This window comes from Salvelinus alpinus, chromosome 8 (genome assembly GCF_045679555.1).
Source record: "Salvelinus alpinus chromosome 8, SLU_Salpinus.1, whole genome shotgun sequence".
NCBI classification, from domain to species: domain Eukaryota; kingdom Metazoa; phylum Chordata; class Actinopteri; order Salmoniformes; family Salmonidae; genus Salvelinus; species Salvelinus alpinus.
In genome coordinates this window covers 13594226-13616057 of record NC_092093.1, presented here as the reverse complement: position 1 = coordinate 13616057, position 21832 = coordinate 13594226, and the positions used below count along the sequence as shown (strand labels likewise).

The 21832-nt window shown below is 44.1% G+C and overlaps 1 protein-coding gene across 16 annotated transcripts in view; it reads left to right on the top strand.

Annotated features, from left to right (window-relative positions):
- LOC139582565 (gephyrin) overlaps positions 1 to 21832 on the top strand; it is a 154757-nt gene that overhangs the window by 79619 nt on the left and 53306 nt on the right. For 11 of the 16 annotated variants that reach the window (XM_071412683.1, XM_071412674.1, XM_071412675.1 and 8 more), the window contains 2 exons: positions 5252 to 5539; positions 10270 to 10404. In XM_071412683.1, the coding sequence (XP_071268784.1) occupies positions 5252 to 5539; positions 10270 to 10404 (423 nt within the window). The remainder of the gene's footprint in view (positions 1 to 5251; positions 5540 to 10269; positions 10405 to 21832) is intronic. The other 5 variants (XM_071412681.1, XM_071412673.1, XM_071412672.1 and 2 more) reach the window with 2 other exon arrangements.

Here is a 21832-nt window from a genome sequence, read left to right as displayed (position 1 = left end):
TTTGGTCTGGTCTAGGTCTGGGTTTGGTCTGGGTCTGGTCTAGGTCTGGGTCTGGTCTGGGTTTGGTCTAGGTCTGGTCTGGGTTTGGTCTTGGTCTTGGCTAGGTTTGTTCTGGGTTTGGTCTGGGTCTGGCCTAGGTTTGGGTTTGGTCTGGGTCTGGTCTAGGTCTGGGTTTGGTCTGGGTTTGGTCTGGGTCTGGTCTGGCCTTGGTCTGGGTCTGGTCTGGGTTTAGGTCTGTTTGGGTCTATATATACAAGAAGCCTACAGCCCCATCTTAGTGTCAAAGTCACCAGTTGATCTACCATACTGTACTGTGTTGTACTGTGTTGTACTGTACTGTACTGTACTGTACTGTACTGTACTGTGTTGTACTGTGTTGTACTGTACTGTACTGTGTTGTACTGTACTGTACTGTGTTGTACTGTACTGTACTGTGTTGTACTGTACTGTACTGTACTGTACTGTGTTGTACTGTACTGTACTGTACTGTGTTGTACTGTACTGTGCTGTACTGTGCTGTGCTGTGTTGTACTGTACTGTGTTGTACTGTGTTGTACAGTACTGTGTTGTACTGTACTGTACTGTGTTGTACTGTACTGTGTTGTACTGTGTTGTGTTGTACTGTGTTGTACTGTACTGTGTTGTACTGTGTTGTACTGTACTGCACTGTGTTGTACTGTGTTGTACTGTACTGCACTGTGTTGTACTGTACTGTGTTGTACTGTACTGTGTTGTACTGTACTGTACTGTGTTGTAATGTACTGTGTTGTACTGTACTGTGTTGTACTGTACTGTGTTGTCCTGTGTTGTACTGTACTGTACTGTGTTGTACTGTGTTGTACTGTACTGTGTTGTACTGTACTGTACTGTGTTGTACTGTGTTATACTGTACTGTGTTGTACTGTACTGTGTTGTACTGTACTGTGTTGTACTGTACTGTGGTGTACTGTGTTGTACTGTACGGTGTTGTACTGTACTGTGTTGTACTGTGTTGTACTGTGTTGTGTTGTACTGTACTGTGTTGTACTGTGTTGTGTTGTACTGTACTGTGTTGTACTGTGTTGTGCTGTACTGTGTTGTGTTGTGTTGTACTGTGTTGTGTTGTACTGTACTGTGTTGTACTGTACTGTGTTGTACTGTGTTGTACTGTGTTGTGTTGTACTGTGTTGTACTGTACTGTGTTGTACTGTGTTGTACTGTGTTGTGTTGTACTGTACTGTGTTGTACTGTACTGTGTTGTACTGTACTGTGTTGTACTGTGTTGTGTTGTACTGTACTGTACTGTGTTGTACTGTACTGTGTTGTACTGTGTGTATCGTAACTATTCACGCACCTTGGATTTCTTCACATTTCATTGTGTTATAAAGTGGGATTAAATTGTATTACATTTTTACAAAATGTCAACGATCTGCACAAAATACGCTGTAATGTAATTTTTGTATTTTTTATTAAGATGAATGAAAAAATTTAACACGTGTATATATCATGATTAGATAAGTATTCACCCCCCTGAGTCAATACATGTTAGAATAAGCTTGGGCAGTGATTACAGCTGGGAGTCTTTTTGGGTAAATCTATAAGAGCTTTGCACAAAACTTGGCCTATCAGGAACATTCACTGTCTTCTTGGTAAGTAACTCCAGTGTAGATTTGGCCTTGTGTTGTACGTTATTGTCCTGCTGACAGATTAATTCCTCTCCCAGTGTCTGGTGTAAATCAGACTAAAGCAGGTTGTCCTCTAGGATTTGTCCTGTGCTTAGCTCCATCCTGTTTCTTTTTTATCCTTAAAAAGTCCCTAGTCTTTTTGGATTATGTGTGTATTGTTTTGTATTTGTAGGTTATTTTACACTGTTGAAACTAGAAACACAAGCATTTCGCTGCACCTGCAATAACATCTGCAAATCTGTTATAAACTTTGATTTGATTTTGAGTTGAGTCTTTGCCGATGACAAGCATACCCATACCATGATGCAGCCTCCACCATGCTTGAAAATAAGGAGGCAGTTACTCAGTGATGTTGTGTTGGGTTGCCATAGGCTTTGCATTCATTTTTATTTATTTCACCTTTATTTAACCAGGTAGGCTAGTTGAGAACAAGTTCTCATTTATAACTGCGACCTGGCCAAGATAAAGCAAAGCAGTTCGACACATACAACAACACAGAGTTACACATGGAATAAACAAACATACAGTCAATAATACAGTAGAAAAAAAGTCTATATACAGTGTGTGCAAATGAGGTAAGATAAGGGAGGTAAGGCAATAAATAGGCCATGGTGGCGAAGTAATTACAATATAGCAATTAAACACTGGAGTGATTGATGTGCAGAAGATGAATGTGCAAGTAGAGATACTGGGGTGCAAAGGAGCAAGATAAATAAATAAATACAATACGGGGATGACGTAGGTGGATGGGCTATTTACAGATGGGCTATGTACAGGTGCAGTGATCTGTGAGCTGCTCTGACAGCTGGTGCTTAAAGCTAGTGAGGGAGATATGAGTCTCCAGCTTCAGTGATTTTTGCAGTTCGTTCCAGTCATTGGCAGCAGAGAACTGGAAGGAAAGGCAGCCAAAGGAGGAATTGGCTTTGGGGGTGACCAGTGAAATATACCTGCTGGAGCGCGTGCTTCGGGTGGGTGCTGCTATGGTGACCAGTCAGCTGAGATAAGGCGGGGCTTTACCTAGCAAAGACTTGTAGATGTCCTGGAGCCAGTGGGTTTGGCGATGAGTTTGAAGCGAGGGCCAGTCAACGAGAGCATACAGGTCGCAGTGGTGGGTAGTATATGGGACTTTGGTGACAAAACAGATGGCACTGTGATAGACTGCATCCAATTTGTTGAGTAGAGTGTTGGAGTCTATTTTGTAAATGACATCGCCGAAGTCGAGAATCGGTAGGATGGTCAGTTTTACGGGGGTATGTTTGGCAGCATGAGTGAAGGATGCTTTGTTGCGAAATAGGAAGCCGATTCTAGATTTAATTTTGGATTGGAGATGCTTAATGTGAGTCTGGAAGGAGCGTTGACAGTCTAACCAGACACCTAGGTATTTGTAGTTGTCCACATATTCTAAGTCAGAACCGTCCAGAGTAGTGATGCTGGATGGGCGGGCAGGTGCAGGCAGCGATCGGTTGAAGAGCATGCATTTAGTTTTACTTGCATTTAAGAGCAGTTGGAGGCCATGGAAAGAGAGTTGTATGGCAGTGAAGCTCATCTGGAGGTTAGTTAACACAGTGTCCAAAGAAGGGCCAGAAGTATACAGAATGGTGTACCAAGAAGTGTATTCCTTTGCCATGTTCTTTTTGCAGTATTACTTTAGTACCTTTTTGCATACAGGATGCATTTTTTAAAATATATTTTCATTCCTATTTTCACTCTAGGTCATTATTGTGGAACTACAATGTTCTTGATCCATCTTCAGTTTTCTCTCATCACAGCCATTAAACTCTGTAGCTGTTTTAAAATAATCAATGGCCTCATGGTAACATCCCTGAGCAGTTTCCTTCCTGTCCTGCAGCTCAGTTCAGAAGGACGACTGTATCTGTCATGTGTCTGGGTGGTTTAATATGTCATCCACAGAATAATTATTAACTTGACCATGCATAAAGATATATTCATTGTCTGAGTTGTTATTGTTGCCCGTCCACCAATCACTGTCCTTCTTTATGAGGCTTTCGAAAAGCTCCCTGGTCTTTGTAGTTTATTCTGTGCTTGAAATTCAATACTTGCCTGAGGGACCTTACAGATGCTGTATGTATGGGGAACAGAGGAAGCGGCAGTCATTACAACCGTTCTTATTTCCATGTAACTTATTATGTGTTTGTTAAGCCAAGATGAACGGGATGAATACTTATGCAAAGGCTACAGAATATTTTAGTTATTTCGAATTTTCTTTTCACTTTGACATTATGGAGTATTTGGTGTAGATCAATGAAGAAAATAAAAATCATAATTACATCAATTTGAATCCCACTTTGTAATCCCACAAATGTTTTAAAGATCCAAGCGGGGTGAGTACATATGATACCTACTTTATGTACTACTACCACTTAGCAGAAGCTTTTATCCACATGTATTTAACATGTGCATGTGATCCCAGTGGGGATTGAACCCACAACATGAGCTTGCTAGCTCTCTATGAACAAGAGCCAAGATTACCTTACAGCAGTGGTATTAAAACTTCTTCAGGGGGGACATCATTTTCTCCGCCAGAATTTATGGGGACCCCATTTTTTTCCAAATCTAATGACACAACCTTAAAATCAGAACATTTACACTTGTACATCAATAAATAACCTTCAAATCCTTATTTGCATCACTCATCAAAATTATGAGAACCAATAAATATATTTACTCAATATTTTTTTTATTGTATTTTTCAACTTATCTCAAAATCGTATGTACTGTATATTGTCCAATAAAATTTACATTTACATTACATTTAAGTCATTTAGCAGTCGCTCTGGATCATTTTCACTCTTTTTAATATTTTTATTTATTTAAAGTTTTTTATTTTTCGACCCCTCTAGGGGTTGTGACCCCGACATTGAATACCACTGGCTAACAGTCTGAGCCATAGGCAGGACGGAACTGAGATTGTTACCCTACTATCATGCCATCGACCCGCTGTAATAACCCCTAACTCTCACTCTATCTTCCTGACCTCTAACTTCTGGCCCTCCCCTCTCCTCCAATAGGAGTGTTTACAGTTCATCCTGTTCCTCCCTATACCTTACCATTGAGCTGCTATATTAACCCCTAACTCTCCCTCTCTTCCTGACCTCTGACCCATCTCCTTCAATAGTAGTTTCCAGTTCATCCTGCTGTATTAACTCTCTTCCTGACCTCTGACCCATCTCCTTCAATAGTAGTTTCCAGTTCATCCTGCTGTATTAACTCTCATCCTGACCTCTGACCCATCTCCTTCAATAGTAGTTTCCAGTTCATCCTGCTGTATTAACTCTCTTCCTGACCTCTGACCCATCTCCTTCAATAGTAGTTTCCAGTTCATCCTGCTGTATTAACTCTCTTCCTGACCTCTGACCCATCTCCTTCAATAGTAGTTTCCAGTTCATCCTGCTGTATTAACTCTCTTCCTGACCTCTGACCCATCTCCTTCAATAGTAGTTTCCAGTTCATCCTGCTGTATTAACTCTCTTCCTGACCTCTGACCCATCTCCTTCAATAGTAGTTTCCAGTTCATCCTGCTGTATTAACTCTCTTCCTGACCTCTGACCTCTAACCTCTTCCAACAGGAGTGTTTCCAGTTCATCCTGCCCGCGCTGCCCCACGCCATCGACCTGCTACGGGACGCCGTGGTCAAGATGAAGGAGGCGGTGGACGAGCTAGAGGACCTGCCTTCGCCCCCGCCGCCCCTATCGCCGCCCCCCAACAGCTCGCCGCGGAGGCAGACGGAGGACAAGGGCGTACAGTGTGAGGAGGAGGACGATGACAAGAAAGACAGTGGTGTGGCGTCCACCGAGGACTCCTCGTCCTCGCACATCACCGCTGCCTCCATCGCCGCTAAGGTAACCAATGGGGAGGTAAGGGAACGTAGCAGGAAGGTTTTCCTGACAGGACTGGGATCTGAACTTTAAGGGTGGTGCAATGTTTATGTTCCCATTCTCCACGTTTTTCCTCTCTTCTTCCATAGTGTACACTTCCACTATTCTTCTCCTTCATTTCAAAGCATTGGATTGGTCTAAGCATTGGCTAGAGAGGGAGTTTCAACCATAAATCTATGACTCAATGTGTACAAGTGAACACAGTGGGAAAAGGGTGGACAATCGGGACGTATGTACACTACATGACCAAAAGTATGTGGACACCTGCTCATCGAACATCTCATTCCAAAATCATGGGCATTAATATGGAGTTGGTCCCCACTTTGCTGCTATAACAGCCTCCCCTCTTCTGGGAAGGCTTTCCACTAGATGTTGGAACATTGCTGCAGGGGCTTGCTTCCATTCAGCCACAAGAGCATTAGTGAGGTCGGGCACTGATGTTGGGCGATTAGGCCTGGCTCGCAGTCTGCGTTCCAATTCATCCCAAAGGTGTTCGATGGGGTTGAGGTCAGGGCTCTGTGCAGGCCAGTCAAGTTCTTCCACACCGATCTCTACAAACCATTTCTGTATGGACCTCGCTTTGTGCACGGGGGCATTGTCATGTTGAAACAGGACTGTTTCCAAACTGTTGCCACAAAGTTGGAAGCACAGAATCGTCTAGAATGTCATTGTATGCTGTAGCATTAAGATTTCCCTTCACTGGAACTAAGGGGCCTAGCCTGAACAATGGTAAACAGCCCCAGACCATTATTCCCCATCCACCAAACTTTACAGTTGGCACTATGCATTGGGACAGATAGCGTTCTCCTGGCATCCACCAAACCCAGATTTGGCTGTCGGTCTGCCAGATGGTGAAACGTGATTCATCACTCCAGAGAATGTGTTTCCACTTCTCCAGAGTCCAATGGTGACGAGCTTTACATCACTCCAAGCCGACGCTTGGCATTGCGTCGTGATGGTGATCTTAGGTTTGTATGCTGCTGCTCGGCCATGGAAACCCATTTCATGAAGCTCCTGACAAACAGTTCTTGTGCTAACGTTGCTTCCAGAAGCAGTTTGGTAGTGAGTGTTGAAAACCGAGGACAGACGATTCAGCACTCGGTGGTCCCGTTCTGTGAGCTCGTGTGGCCAACCACTTCATGGCTGAGCTGTTACTGCTCCTAGATGTTTCCACCTCACAAAAATAACTTATAGTTGACTGGGGCAGCTAGATTTTATACACCTATCAGTAATAGGTGTGGCTGAAATAGCCGAATCCACTAATTTGAAGGGGTGTCCACATACCTTTGTATATATAGTGTATCTACATATTTCATATTAAACAACTCGCCATGCCATATTTCATACAACCACCATGCTCATTATTATTCTGTACACTTGTAACAACACCATGTCTGTCGGTCAAATCTGTGAAATCAGATGGACGTGTGTGTGTGTGTGTGTGTGTGTGTGTGTGTGTGTGTGTGTGTGTGTGTGTGTGTGTGTGTGTGTGTGTGTGTGTGTGTGTGTGTGTGTGTGTGTGTGTGTGTGTGTGTGTGTGTGTGTGTGTGTGTGTGTGTGTGTCATTCATTGTCCATCGAAGTGACTGTTGTCCATTTCCATTGTCCTGTCCAACATCAGAGCGGACCTATACCTCTGTTGCCATGGTAACATAAGTGTGGTCCGGTTCCAGTTCCATTTTTTGTCCTATCATTGTCCTATCATTGTCCTATCATTGTCCTATCATGGACTTTCATTGGTAAGACTCCATGCCATACACTCCATGGGGAAATTTCCCAGACCTAGATTAAACATCCAGAATAAAAAAAGCACTATCCAGGACTAGGCTTAATCTGTGTCCAGGAAACCCTAGATATATTACATGTAGATCTGATTCATCTCTGTGATCTATAATCTATCCCCATGTCATCCTGTAAATAATATCATACCATCCATATTGCCCAGGTTCATTCATTATTCATTCATTAGTGTACTATCATCACATTTAGAAGTGTCTCAGTAGCTCTTGATTAACCTCACCCACGCCCCATTGGCATTTTCCACCCTCCTTGAGACATGGTTGTTATTGAATGCCTTACGCTGTGTGGTGAACATGGTTGTTATTGAATGCCTTACGCTGTGTGGTGAACATGGTTACTTTCCTAGTGTCCTTTCATTTCACAGAAAGCAGCTTGTTAGTCCTGATCCATCGTGTGGTCCCCCTCTCCGCTGTCTTTGTCATGTCGTTTACCTTGGTCTTGGGGAAACTCAAGTCAAGTCAAATTTATTAGTCACATACACATGGTTAGCAGATGTTAATGCGAGTGTAGCGAAATGCTTGTGCTTCTAGTTCCGACAATGCAGTAATAACAACAAGTAATCTAACCTAACAATTCCGCAACTACTACCTTATACACGCAAGTGTAAAGGGATAAAGAATATGTACATAAAGATATATGAATGAGTGATGGTACAGACGGCATAGGCAAGGTGCAGTAGATGGTATAGAGTACGGTATATACCTATGAGATGAGTACTGTAGGGTATGTAAACATAAAGTGGCATAGTTTAAAGTGGCTAGTGGTCCATGTATTACATAAGATGGCAAGATGCAGTAGATGATATAGAGTACAGTATATACATATACATAAGAGATGTGTAATGTAGGGTATGTAAACATTATATTAGGTGGCATTGTTTAAAGTGGCTGGTGGTACATTTTTACATAATTTCCATCAATTCCCATTTTTAAGGTGGCTGGAGCTGAGTCAGTTTGTTGGCAGCGGCCGCTAAATGTTAGTGGTGGCTGTTTAACAGTCTGATGGCCTTGAGATAGAAGCTGTTTTTCAGTCTCTCGGTCCCTGCTTGGATGCACCTGTACTGACCTCGCCTTCTGGATGATAGCGGGGTGAACAGGTAGTGGCTTGGGTGGTTGTTGTCCTTGATGATCTTTATGGCCTTCCTGTGACATCGGGTGGTGTAGGTGTCCTGGAGGGCAGGTAGTTTGCCCCGGGTGATGCGTTCTGCCGACCTCACTACCCTCTGGAGAGCCTTACGGTTGTGTGCGGAGCAGTTGCCGTACCAGGCGGTGATACAGCCCGACAGGATGCTCTCGATTGTGCATCTGTAGAAGTTTGTGAGTGCTTTTGGTGACAAGCCGAATTTCTTCAGCCTCCTGAGGTTGAAGAGGCGCTGCTGCGCCTTCTTCACAACGCTGTCTGTGTGGGTGGACCAATTCAGTTTGTCCGTGATGTGTACACCGAGGAACTTAAAACTTTCCACCTTCTCCACTACTGACCCGTCGATGTGGATAGGGGGGAGCTCCTTCTGCTGTTTCCTGAAGTCCACAATCATCTCCTTTGTTTTGTTGACGTTGAGTGTGAGGTTATTTTCCTGACACCACACTCCGAGGGCCCTCACCTCCTCCCTGTAGGCCGTCTCGTCGTTGTTGGTAATCAAGCCTACCACTGTAGTGTCGTCCGCAAACTTGATGATTGAGTTGGAGGCGTGCATGGCCACGCAGTCGTGGGTGAACAGGGAGTACAGGAGAGGGCTCAGAACGCACCCTTGTGGGGCCCCAGTGTTGAGGATCAGCGGGGTGGAGATGTTGTTACCTACCCTCACCACCTGGGGGCGGCCCGTCAGGAAGTCCAGGACCCAGTTGCACAGGGCGGGGTCGAGGCCCAGGGTCTCGAGCTTGATGACGAGTTTGGAGGGTACTATGGTGTTAAATGCTGAAACTGATTCTCTTAGGACGAATGGTGCCACAAGCCCCCCCAAAAAAAGTTTTTCAAGAGGTCTATGAAAAGCATGGGACTAGTATAAAAATTGTCCACAAAGAGCTTGTACCCACTGCCAAGAAAGGGGAAGTCCATCAGCTGCATGACAGTCTTAACTAAGGCCCTTCCCATTGGGTGTGATCGCCTTGCCTTCATAGATGAAAAAGTTCCATGTGTAGGCAGGCTAAATTGGCACAAAGAGCTTGTAGCCCCATTTGGTCGGCTTATTATTCATATATTGCTTCAAGCCAATTGGAGCCTTTGAGGGAACCATGCGCTCATCTATAGATAACATTTGAGCAGGTTGGAAGTAAGTTTTGCATGCCTCCACCATGTCATGATAAAGGGGATTGACTCTTGCAAGACGACCCTGCTTTTGCAGATACCATACTCACACCAGACTGAATTGAATAAAACATTTTTTTAAGTGTCCCCAAATATGGAGACTTTTGCATTGAAGAGGTTTTTAAGAGAACTACAGGATCTGTCTGTTTGGAAAGCATGTGGTATAATAAGGAACAGTATATTCCACCGCCATAATTATATTTGTTTTGTTTAGGCATAGGGTTTGAAATGAATAAAGGTTTGGTGTAGAAAGGAGGGTTAGGTTTAAAGTTTGTTACCACTGTCCGCCGTCATTCATTCTGCCAGTCAAATATGCACTGTCTATGTGACAATAAGGCACAAGATGCTGTGCTATAGTGCAGACAGTCAAAGTTAAAGGGGCATCTGCAGTTGAAACGGTAACAAAGCAGTCAGTTGCAGATTGCCCCTTTAAAGGGTGTTGTTAGCATGTTATCTATAGTACATATTCTGCAGTCAGTGTCAGTGCTATTTTCTGAGCGTGTGTGTGCGTGTGCGTGTGTGTGTGTGTGTGTGTGTGTGTGTGTGTGTGTGTGTGTCTCTTTCTCGTGTTTGTGTGTGTGTGTGTGTGTGTGTGCGTTTGGGTAGATCCCAGACTCCATCATCTCCAGGGGTGTCCAGGTCCTCCCCAGAGACACAGGCTCTCTGAGCACCACGCCCTCTGAGTCGCCCCGCGCCCAGGCCACCTCGCGCCTCTCTACCGCCTCCTGCCCCACGCCCAAAGTAAGGCCACACACACACACACACAGACAGCATTTCTCTGCAGCAGTGTTTTCTTCAGTGTCTATCATCACTGTGCTATGACAAACCAAAGTGTGTGCTTGTGTGTGGAGGAGCACCTGCTGTGGCTAGTATGGTAATGGTTGTGTGTGGTGGAGCACCTGCTGTGGCTAGTATGGTAATGGTTGTGTGTGGTGGAGCACCTGCTGTGGCTAGTATGGTAATGGTTGTGTGTGGAGGAGCACCTGCTGTGGCTAGTATGGTAACGGTTGTGTGTGGAGGAGCACCTGCTGTGGCTAGTATGGTAATGGTTGTGTGTGGTGGAGCACCTGCTGTGGCTAGTATGGTAATGGTTGTGTGTGGAGGAGCACCTGCTGTGGCTAGTATGGTAACGGTTGTGTGTGGAGGAGCACCTGCTGTGGCTAGTATGGTTGTGTGTTTTATGCTTGTTTGCGTGGGTCAAGTTGGTAATCCTTTGAATTGAAATATATTGAATAGACCCAGCACTACCACTAGCTCTCACACACACACACACACACACACACACACACACACACACACACACACACACACACACACACACACACACACACACACACACACACACACACACACACACACACACACACACACACAGAGAGACCCTTCACCATCCCCTGCCTAAGTTAACCCACTCCAGTCTCTCCTGCAGGTCTAACATTCAGAGATGCAGTCAGTCTGTCTCTCTCTCTCTCTCTCCCTCTCTCTCTCTCTCCCTCTCTATCTATCTATCTATCTATCTATCTATCTATCTATCTATCTATCCAATCTCTCACCTCATCTGTCTTGTCTCCTGGGAAAGTGTCATGAGAATAGACCAGAGGTTTCTATGGGAATGGCTGAAGGAGAGCGACCCATATATACACTGAGTATACCAAACATTAGGAACGCACAGTGCAGCCTCAAATCGTCAGGGCATGGTCTCTACAAGGTGTTGAAAGTGTTTCCACAGGCATGCTGGCCCATGTTGACTCCAGTGTTTCCACAGGCATGCTGGCCCATGTTGACTCCAGTGTTTCCACAGGCATGCTGGCCCATGTTGACTCCAGTGTTTCCACAGGCATGCTGGCCCATGTTGACTCCAGTGTTTCCACAGGCATGCTGGCCCATGTTGACTCCAGTGTTTCCACAGGCATGCTGGCCCATGTTGACTCCAGTGTTTCCACAGGCATGCTGGCCCATGTTGACTACAGTGTTTCCACAGGCATGCTGGCCCATGTTGACTCCAGTGTTTCCCACAGTTGTGTAAAGTTGGCTGGATGACCTTTGGGTGGTGGACAATTCTAAATACACACTGGAAACTGTTGAGCGTGAAATGTCCAGCAACGTTGCAGTTCTTGCCACAAACTGATGAGCCTGGCACCTACTACTATACCCCGTTAAAAAGCACTTCAATATTTTGTCTTGCCCATTCATCCTCTGAATGGCACACATACACAATCCATGTCTCAATTGTCTCAAGGCTTAAAAGTCCTTTAACCCTGTCTCCTCCCCTTCATCTACACTGATTGAAGTGATTTTAACAAGTGACATCAATAAGGGATCATAGCTTTCACCTGGATTCACCTGGTCAGTCTGTCATGGAACGAGCAGGTGCCTTTAATGTTTGTTTTGTGTACTCAGTGTGTATATACAGTGTACATAGATCTGTTACTGCAGCTTTACAGGTTCAGTCAGGCTGTTCAGGCGCCACGCAGGTCTTTTATGTACTGGTGTCTTAGAATGGTACACTGTGGAGACCTGAGGATGGATATACCGTGAGAAGTGACTCAATGGCTGTGTTTTGAATTTACAATGAATTTACAAAGTTTTGTTGGTGTCGTAAGCAGATGCATACTTCATATTTAGAATCATCTCCGTTTTCATTGTTGCTATGTCCAAAAGTTCCAAGAAGATTGACTCGACGTACTTACAGTAACTTGGGTTTTGTTGTTGATTCTATAGTATAGAGTCTTATTCTCTGTATGTAAGGATGTTGAGTCTAGAGGAAACTGTGCTCCTATCCTCATATCTTCAGTGTTGTTATTGTATAACTTGTGTTCTATATGTTCTGTATAGCGGAAGTGTAAGGAGTAGCCATGGTGCCTCTGTCTCGATGTTACCACTGCAGTACGAGGCCTAGTACTCTACATCACTAAACTAAAGCCCTTTTGTTAATGACCCAGTTTGAGTTGCTGCCTCTCTGTCAGGAGCTTCTTTATCCCCCACATGAGTCAGCACGACTGTGTGTGTGTGTGTGTGTGTGTGTGTGTGTGTGTGTGTGTGTGTGTGTGTGTGTGTGTGTGTGTGTGTGTGTGTGTGTGTGTGTGTGTGTGTGTGTGTGTGTGTGTGTGTGTGTGTGTGTGTGCGCGTGTGCGTGGCGCCTTTCACCACATGTTCTCACAAGTCTTCATGTGAAGCGGAAATACCCTCTGCTGCTCTGCCTCCAGACCAGACACACACACACACACACACACACACACACACACACACACACACACACACACACACACACACACACACACACACACACACACACACACACACACACACACACACACACACACACACACACACACACACACACACCAAAGAGAGAGGCACCCAGATGCACGGCTCCAATGTCCAAAGCTGTCTGTCTACACAGCCCAGGAGGAGTCAGACACACACACACAGACAGACAGACACACAGAAACTGCACACACACACACACACACACACACACACACACACACACACACACACACACACACACACACACACACACACACACACACAGAAACTGCACACAGAAACTGCACACACACACACACACACACACACACACACACACACACACACACACACACACACACACACACACACACACACACACACACAGACAGACACACAGAAACTGCACACACAAACACACACACACACACACACACACACACACACACACACACACACACACACACACACACACACACACACACACACACACTGCTACCAGGCACACTGTTACCAGGCACACACTGCTACCAGGCACACTGCTACCAGGCACACTGCTACCAGGCACACACTGCTACCAGGCACACTGCTACCAGGCACACACTGCTACCAGGCACACACTGCTACCAGGCACACTGCTACCAAGCACACACTGCTACCAGGCACACACTGCTACCAGGCACACTGCTACCAGGCACACACTGCTACCAGGCACAGACTGCTACCAGGCACACTGATACCAAGCACACACTGCTACCAGGCACACACTACTACCAGGCACACTACTACCAGGCACACTGATACCAAGCACACACTGCTACCAGGCACACACTACTACCAGGCACACACTGCTACCAGGCACACTGATACCAAGCACACACTGCTACCAGGCACACACTGCTACCAGGCACACTGCTACCAGGCACACTGATACCAAGCACACACTGCTACCAGGCACACACTACTACCAGGCACACACTACTACCAGGCACACACTGCTACCAGGCACACACTGCTACCAGGCACACACTGCTACCAGGCACACTGATACCAAGCACACACTGCTACCAAGCACACACTGCTACTAGGCACACTACTACCAGGCACACTGCTACCAGGCACACACTGCTACTAGGCACACTGCTACCAGGCACACACTGCTACCAGGCACACACTGCTACCAGGCACACTGCTACCAGGCACACACTGCTACCAGGCACACTTTTACCAAGCACACACTGCTACCAGGCACAATGCTACCAGGCACACACTGCTACCAGGCACACTGCTACTAGGCACACTGCTACCAGGCACACACTGCTACCAGGCACACTGCTACCAGGCACACACTGCTACCAGGCACACACTACTACCAGGCACACTGCTACTAGGCACACTGCTACCAAGCACACTGCTCAGGCACACTGCTACCAAGCACAGACTGCTACCAGGCCCTCTGCTACCAGACACACTGCTCAGGCAATCAAAAACTCCACACACACAAACATAGTGAAAAAAGCATATTCAGTCAAACCATCACTCAGATATGCTACACATCCTTTCTCACAGGCACAGAGTAACACACACACTGTGATGGTACTGTAGTTGTACCCTTCCACTCTAGTGAGCATGTTACATAGTGGTTGAGTTTGGATTAATGAAGCATGTGGGAGTATCTGTGTGTGTGGAGGGGGGGTCTGTTTGACCCCGATCTCTGGCTCTCTCTCTATCTCTTTCTCTCTCCCTCTCTGTCTGTCTCTCTTTCTGTCTCTTTATTTTTCAATCCCTCTCTGTGTCGCTGTTCTCTCTCTATATATGTCTCTCTGTCTCTCACTCGCTCACCCTCTCTCTCGCTCCCCCTCTCTCTCACTCTCTGTCTCTGTCTTGCCTAGAAGGCCAGCATCCCGGAGTCGCCTCTTCACTGTTGAAGTTGAAACTGGTGTTTTGCGGGTACTGTTTAATGACGCTGCCAGTTGAGGACTTGTGAGGCGTCTGTTTCTCAAGCTAGACACTCTAATGTACTTGTCTTCTTGCTCAGTTGTGCACCAGGGACTCCCACTCCTCTTTCTATTCTGGTTAGAGCCAGTTTGCGCTGTTCTGTGAAGGGAGTAGTTCAAAGCGTTGTACGAGATCTATGGTTTGTTGTCAATTTCTCGCATGGAATAGCCTTCATTTCTCAGAACAAGAATAGACTGATGAGTTTCAGAAGAAAGTTCTTTGTTTCTGGCCATTTTGGGCCTGTAATCGAATCCACAAATGCTGATGCTCCAGATACTCAAATAGTCTAAAGAAGGACAGTTTTATTGCTTCTTTAATCTGAACAACAGTTTTCAGCTGTGCTAACATAATTGCAAAAGGGTTTTCTAATGATCAATTAGCCTTTTAAAATGATAAACTTGGATTAGCTAACACAACATGCCATTGCATCGAGTGATGGTTGCTGATAAAGGGCCTCTGTAGATATTCCATTAAAAATATGTAGTTTCCAGCTACAATAGTCATTTACAACATTAACAATGTCTACACTGTATTTCTGATCAATTTTATGTTATTTTAAAGGACAAAAAATTTGCTTTTCATAAAAAACAAGGACAAGTGACCCCAAACTTTTGAACTGTAGTGTATATATTTTTTTACCTTTTATTTAATTAGGCAAGTCAGTTGAGAACAAATTCTTATTTACAATGACGGCCTACTCCAGCCAAACCCAAACCCGGACGACGCTGGGCCAATTGTGCGCCACCCTATGGGACGGCCGGTTGTGATACAGCCTGGAATCGAACCAGGGTCTGTAGTGATGCCTCTGGCACTGAGATGCACTGCCTTAGAACACTGCCCCACTCGGGACCCCCCTGATAGTGTAGTCGAAGGAGCACAGCAAGAGGAGCATGGCAACCAACGATGGTCGCATGTCACGAGCCGTGGAAGCCGAAGACAGCGACCTGCCGCAAAGCAGCCTACACTCCCAACGAGAGGCCCGGAGCAGATACAAACAACAAATAGTTTAGACGCCCTGGAGCTTGATCTTCCTGCACCTTTGTCGCTGGGGGTAACTGTGTCTGCGGCCGCTGTGGCTACTCCTACTCCTTCCCCTATGATTTTGAAGTCGACGTCGGCAACCTTCCATCCCTGCTCTGGAACGAGCGAGGCTTCTCCATCTGTCGGAGGCCTGCACCATCCTGTAAAGCGCGGGAGTGTGGGCGGATTTCCTCGTCCTTCTCGCCAGCCGTGATTTTGGGCAGCTCCATGTTAAGATATGTTACTGTCCCTGGTGCAAAAACAATGTCTTACCCCGGAGCACGTGTATATGACATTACTAAGCTGCTCTTGAATGTATTACGCCAGGACATGGACATTGATACTATCGTAGTCCATGTGGGTTTTAATGACATCATGAAGGGCAGCTCTGAAAAGTTGAAACTGGATTTTAAAGAGCTGATTGATTCTCTGATAGACACTAATAAAAGTCCCATCATATCTTGCCCTTCAATCGCGGCATTGAACTCTTTAGCAGGATTCTTTCTCTTCACAACTGGCCACGTGATTATTGCAGCTTATTGCAGCTCATCAGTAGGAAGTTCACTCTGTGCAGCTCACCCTGCACTAACATAAACAACATGAGCATGTCTACTTCTGCTTAGCTTCCCAGTAAAGATATGAAAACAAGCAAGCGTCCCAGAAAAGTCCTCAAAATAGACTACGTCAACATATGTAGCTGAAGAAACAAGGTTCATGAAATTCATAACTTGTTAGTAACAGATGATATTCATCTCTGAAACTCACTTAAACAATGAATTTGATGATACAGTGGTAGCAATACAAGGTTATAACATTTACAGAAATTACAGAAATGCCAGTGGTGGAACAGTCAGTATCTGGATAACATGTGTAAAATGCTTGATAATGTATGTGATTTAAATATCGACTGGCATTCATCAAGCTGCCCACTCAAGAAAAAGCTTCAAACTGTAACCAATGCATGCAACCTGGATCAGGTTATTAGTCAACCCACTAGGGTATGAATAAATGTGCTTGAAAGCAGTATCCAGATCCATCAGATGTAGGGATCACAATATAGTATCCATATCTAGGAAAACCAAAGTTCCAAAGGCTGGGCCTAATACAGTGTATAAAAGGTCATACAAGAAGTTTTGTAGTGATTCCTATGTTGTTGATGTAAATAATATCTATTGGTCTGTGGTGTTTAATGAGGAGCAAACAGACACTGCACTTGACACATTTATGAAATTGCTTATCCCAGTTACTAATACGCATGCACCCATTAAGAAAATGACTGTAAAAACTGTTAAATCCCTGTGGATTGATGTGGAATTGAAAAAAATTTATGGTTGAGAGGGATGAGGCAAATAAGTCTGGCTGCACAACCTATTGGCAAACGTTCTGCAAATTGAGAAATCATGTGACTAAACTGAATAAAAAGAAGAAACTACACTATGAAACAAAGATAAATGACAAAGAATGATAGTAAAAAGCTTTGGAGCTCCTTAAATTAAATTCTGTGAAAAAAGGAAAACTCAGCTCCATCATTCATTGAATCAGATGGCTCATTCATCACATAACCCACTGATATTGCCAACTACTTTAATGATTTTTTTCATTGGCAAGATTAGCAAACTTAGGCATAACATGCCAGCAACAAACGTTGACACTACACATCCATGTATATCTGACCAAATTATGAAAGACAAGAATTGTAATTTTGAATTCCGTAAAGTGACTATGGAAGAGGTGAAAAATGTATTGTTGTCTATCGACAATGACAAATCCCCGGGCTCTGACAACTTGGATGGAAAATTACTGAGGATAATAGCGGACGATATTGCCACCCCTATTTTCCATATTTTCACTTGAAGCCTACTAGAAAATGTGTGCCCTCAGGCTTTAAAAAAGCACCTTTATTTAACCAGGTAGGCCAGTTGAGAACAAGTTCTCATTTACAACTGCGACCTGGCCAAGATAAAGCAAAGCAGTGCAACACAAACAACACAGAGTTACACATGGGATAAACAAACGTACAGTCAAAAATACAGTAGAAAAATCTACATAAAGTGTGTGTTAATGTAGTAAGATTAGGGAGGTAAGGCAATAAATAGGCCATAGTGGCGAAATAATTACAATTTAGCATTAACACTGGGGTGATAGATGTGCAGAAGATGAATGTTTATGTAGAGATACTGGGGTGCAAAGGAGCAAAAAAATAAATAACAATATGGGGATGAGGTAGTTGGGTGGGCTATTTACAGATGGGCTGTGTACAGGTGCAATGATCTGTAAGCTGCTGCTTAAAGTTAGTGAGGAAGATATAAGTCTCCAGCTTCAGTGATTTTTGCAATTCATTCCAGTCATTGGCAGCAGAGAACTGGAAGGAAAGGTGACCAAAGTAGGAGTTGGCTTTGGGGATGACCAGTGAAATATACCTGTTGGAGCACGTGCTACGGGTTTGTGCTGCTATGGTGACCAGTGAGCTGAGATAAGGCAGGGCTTTACCTAGCAAAGACTTATAGATGACCTGGTGCCAGTGTGTTTGGGGACAAATATGAAGCGAGGGCCAGCCAACGAGAGCATACAGGTCGCAGTGGTGGGTAGTATATGGGGCTTTGGTGACAAAACGGATGGCACTATGAGTGAAGGATGCTTTGTTGCAAAATAGGAAGCCGATTCTAGATTTAATTTTGGATTGGAGATCCTTAATGTGAGTCTGGAAGGAGAGTTTCCAGTCTACCCAGACACCTAGGTATGTGTAGTTGTCCACATATTCTAAGCCAGAACCTAGGAGTGAAGCAAAAGTAATTTTGCTACGTAAGAATAGCAAAGTGTTTGACCAGATACAATGTTATTTTACTGTAAACAAATTGACAACAGACTTTCAGCACTCTTATAGGGAAGGACATTCAACAAGCACAGCACTTACACAAATGACTGATGATTGGCTGACAGAAATTGATGATAAAAAGATTGGGGTGGCTGTTTTGTTAGACTTCAGTCTGGCTTTTGATATTATTGATCATAGTCTGCTGCTGGAAAAACGTATGTGTTATGGCTTTTCACCCCCTGCTATATTGTGGATTAAGAGTTACGTACATGTCTAACTTTAATGGAAGCCTCATCTATAATAATACATTTAGAATCAGGAATTCCCCAGGGCAGCTGTCTAGGCTCCTTACCTTTTCAAGCTTTACTAACAACATGTCACTGGCTTTGAGTAAAGTCAGTGTGTCTATGTATGTGGATGACTCAACACTATACACATCAGCTACTACAGCAACTGAAATTCGTTTCAGAATGGGTGGCAAGGAATTCATTAGTCCTAAATATTTCAAAATCTTTAAAGCATTGTATTTGGGACAAATCATTCACTAAACCCAAAACCTCAGCTAAGTCTTGTAATTAATAATGTGGAAATTGAGCAAGTTGAGGTGACTAAACTGCTTGGAGTAACCCTGGATTGTAAACTGTCATGGTCAAAACATATTGATACAACATTTACATTTACATTTAAGTCATTTAGCAGACGCTCTTATCCAGAGCGACTTACAAACAGTAGCGAAAATGGAGAGAAGTCTGTCCATAATAAAGCACTACTCTGCCTTCTTAACTTCTTATGGCTGCAATCACTAACCTTTGATGATCTTCATCAGATGACACTCATAGGACTTCATGTTACACAATACATGTATGTTTTGTTTGATAAAGTTCATATTTCTATAAAAATAATCTGAGTTTACATTGGCGCGTTACATTCACTAGTTCCAAAAACATCCAGTGATTTTGCATAGCCACATCGTTTCAACAGAAATACTCATCATAAATGTAGATGAAAATACAAGTTTAACACATGGAATTATAGATATACCTCTCCTTAATGCAACCGCTGTGTCAGATTTCAAAAAAACTTTACGGAAAAAGCAAACCATGCAATAATCTGAGACGGCGCTCAGAACAATAGTCAAATTAGCCGCCATGTTGGAGTCAACAGAAACCAGAAATTACATGATAAATGTTTCCTTACCTTTGATGATCTTCATCAGAATGCACTCGCAAGAATCCCAGGTTTACAATAAATGCTTGATTTGTTCGATAATGTCCGTTATTTATGTCCAATTAGCTACTTTTGTTAGCGCGTTTGGTAAACAATTCCAAAGTTACGAAGCGCGTTCCCTAAAAGCTGACGAAATGTCCAAAAGTTCAGTAACAGTCAGTACAAACACATCAATCTTTAGAATGTTGTTAACATAAATCTTGAATAACGTTCCAACCGGAGAATTACATTGACTTCAGATGAGCGATGGAACAGAGCTCCCTCTTATGTGAACGCGCATGGTGAAAGCATGGTCAGGTCATGGCAGACTTGACTAATTCCTCTCTCATTCGGCCCCCCTTCACAGTAGAGGCATCAGACAAAGTTCTACAGACTGTTGACATCTAGTGGAAGCCGTAGGAAGCTGAAAACTCATTCATATCTCGCTGTGATTTCAATGGGATCTTGGTTGAAAATCGACCAGCCTAATAATTTCCACTTCCTGTTTGGATTTTTTCTCAGGTTTTTGCCTGCCATATGAGTTCTGTTATGCTCACATACATAATTCAAACAGTTTTAGAAACTTCAGAGTGTTTTCTATCCAATATTAATAATAATATGCATATATTAGCAACTATGATTGAGGAGCAGGCAGTTTACTCTGGGCACCTCTGTGCACCTTTCATCCAAGCTACTCAATACTGCCCCTGCAGCCACAAGAAGTTAACAGCACTACCAACAAGGCAGGTCCTACAGGCTCTAGTTTTGCCGCACCTAGACTCCTGATCAGTTGTGTGATCAGGTGCCACAAAAAAGGATTTTGGAAAATTGCATTTGGCTCAGAACAGGGCAGCACGGCTGGACCTTGGATGTACACAGAGAGCTAATAACAATAATATGCATGTCAATCTCTCCTGGCTCAAAGTAGAGGAGAGATTGACTTCATCACTGCTTGTATTTGTGAGAGGTATTGACATGTTGAATGCACCAAGCTGTCTGTTTAAAATACTAGCACACAGCTCGGACACCATTGCATACCCCAAAAGACATGCCACCAGACGACTCTTCACAATCCCCAAGGCCAGAACAGACCATGGGAAGCACACAGTACTACATAGAGCCATGACTACATGGAACTCTATTCCACATCAGGTAACTGATGCAAGCAGTAGAATCAGATTTAGATAAAAATACACCTTATGGAACAGCGGGGACTGTGAAGTAACACACACATAGGCACAGACACATGCAGACACACACATGATAACATACTCACTATACACACACGTACACATGGATTTTGTGTTGTAGATATGTGGTAGTGGGGTATGGGCCTGAGGGCACACACTTAGTGTTTTGTGAGTTCTGTAATGAATGTATTGTAATGTTTTTAAAATGGTATTAACTGCCTTCATTTCTGCCTTGGCAGCAGCTAATGGGGATCCATAATAAATACAAATGTATACCATTGGAGCCAAGGCTTATTCAAGACGTCTTTCCTCCTCCTCCTTCACTGGAATATGTAAAGTGAATCCCTCTGAGAAGACTGTTATAAACATATCACGGCCTTGAGGCCTTGACCTCTATCTCCATCCCCCTGAGAAGAGATATGGCCAAGGGAAGGGTGTCGCTCAGGCAAGCGCATACACACGCACACATGCACACACATGCACACACGCACACATTCACACACACATACACACTTATACACTTATACATTCTGTATGCACACACAACACACACGCTGTTAACACACACGCACACACGCACACATACACACATACACACGCGCACATGCACACACGCACACATTCACATACACACTTATACACTTATACATTCTGTATGCACACACAACACACACACTGTTAACACACACAC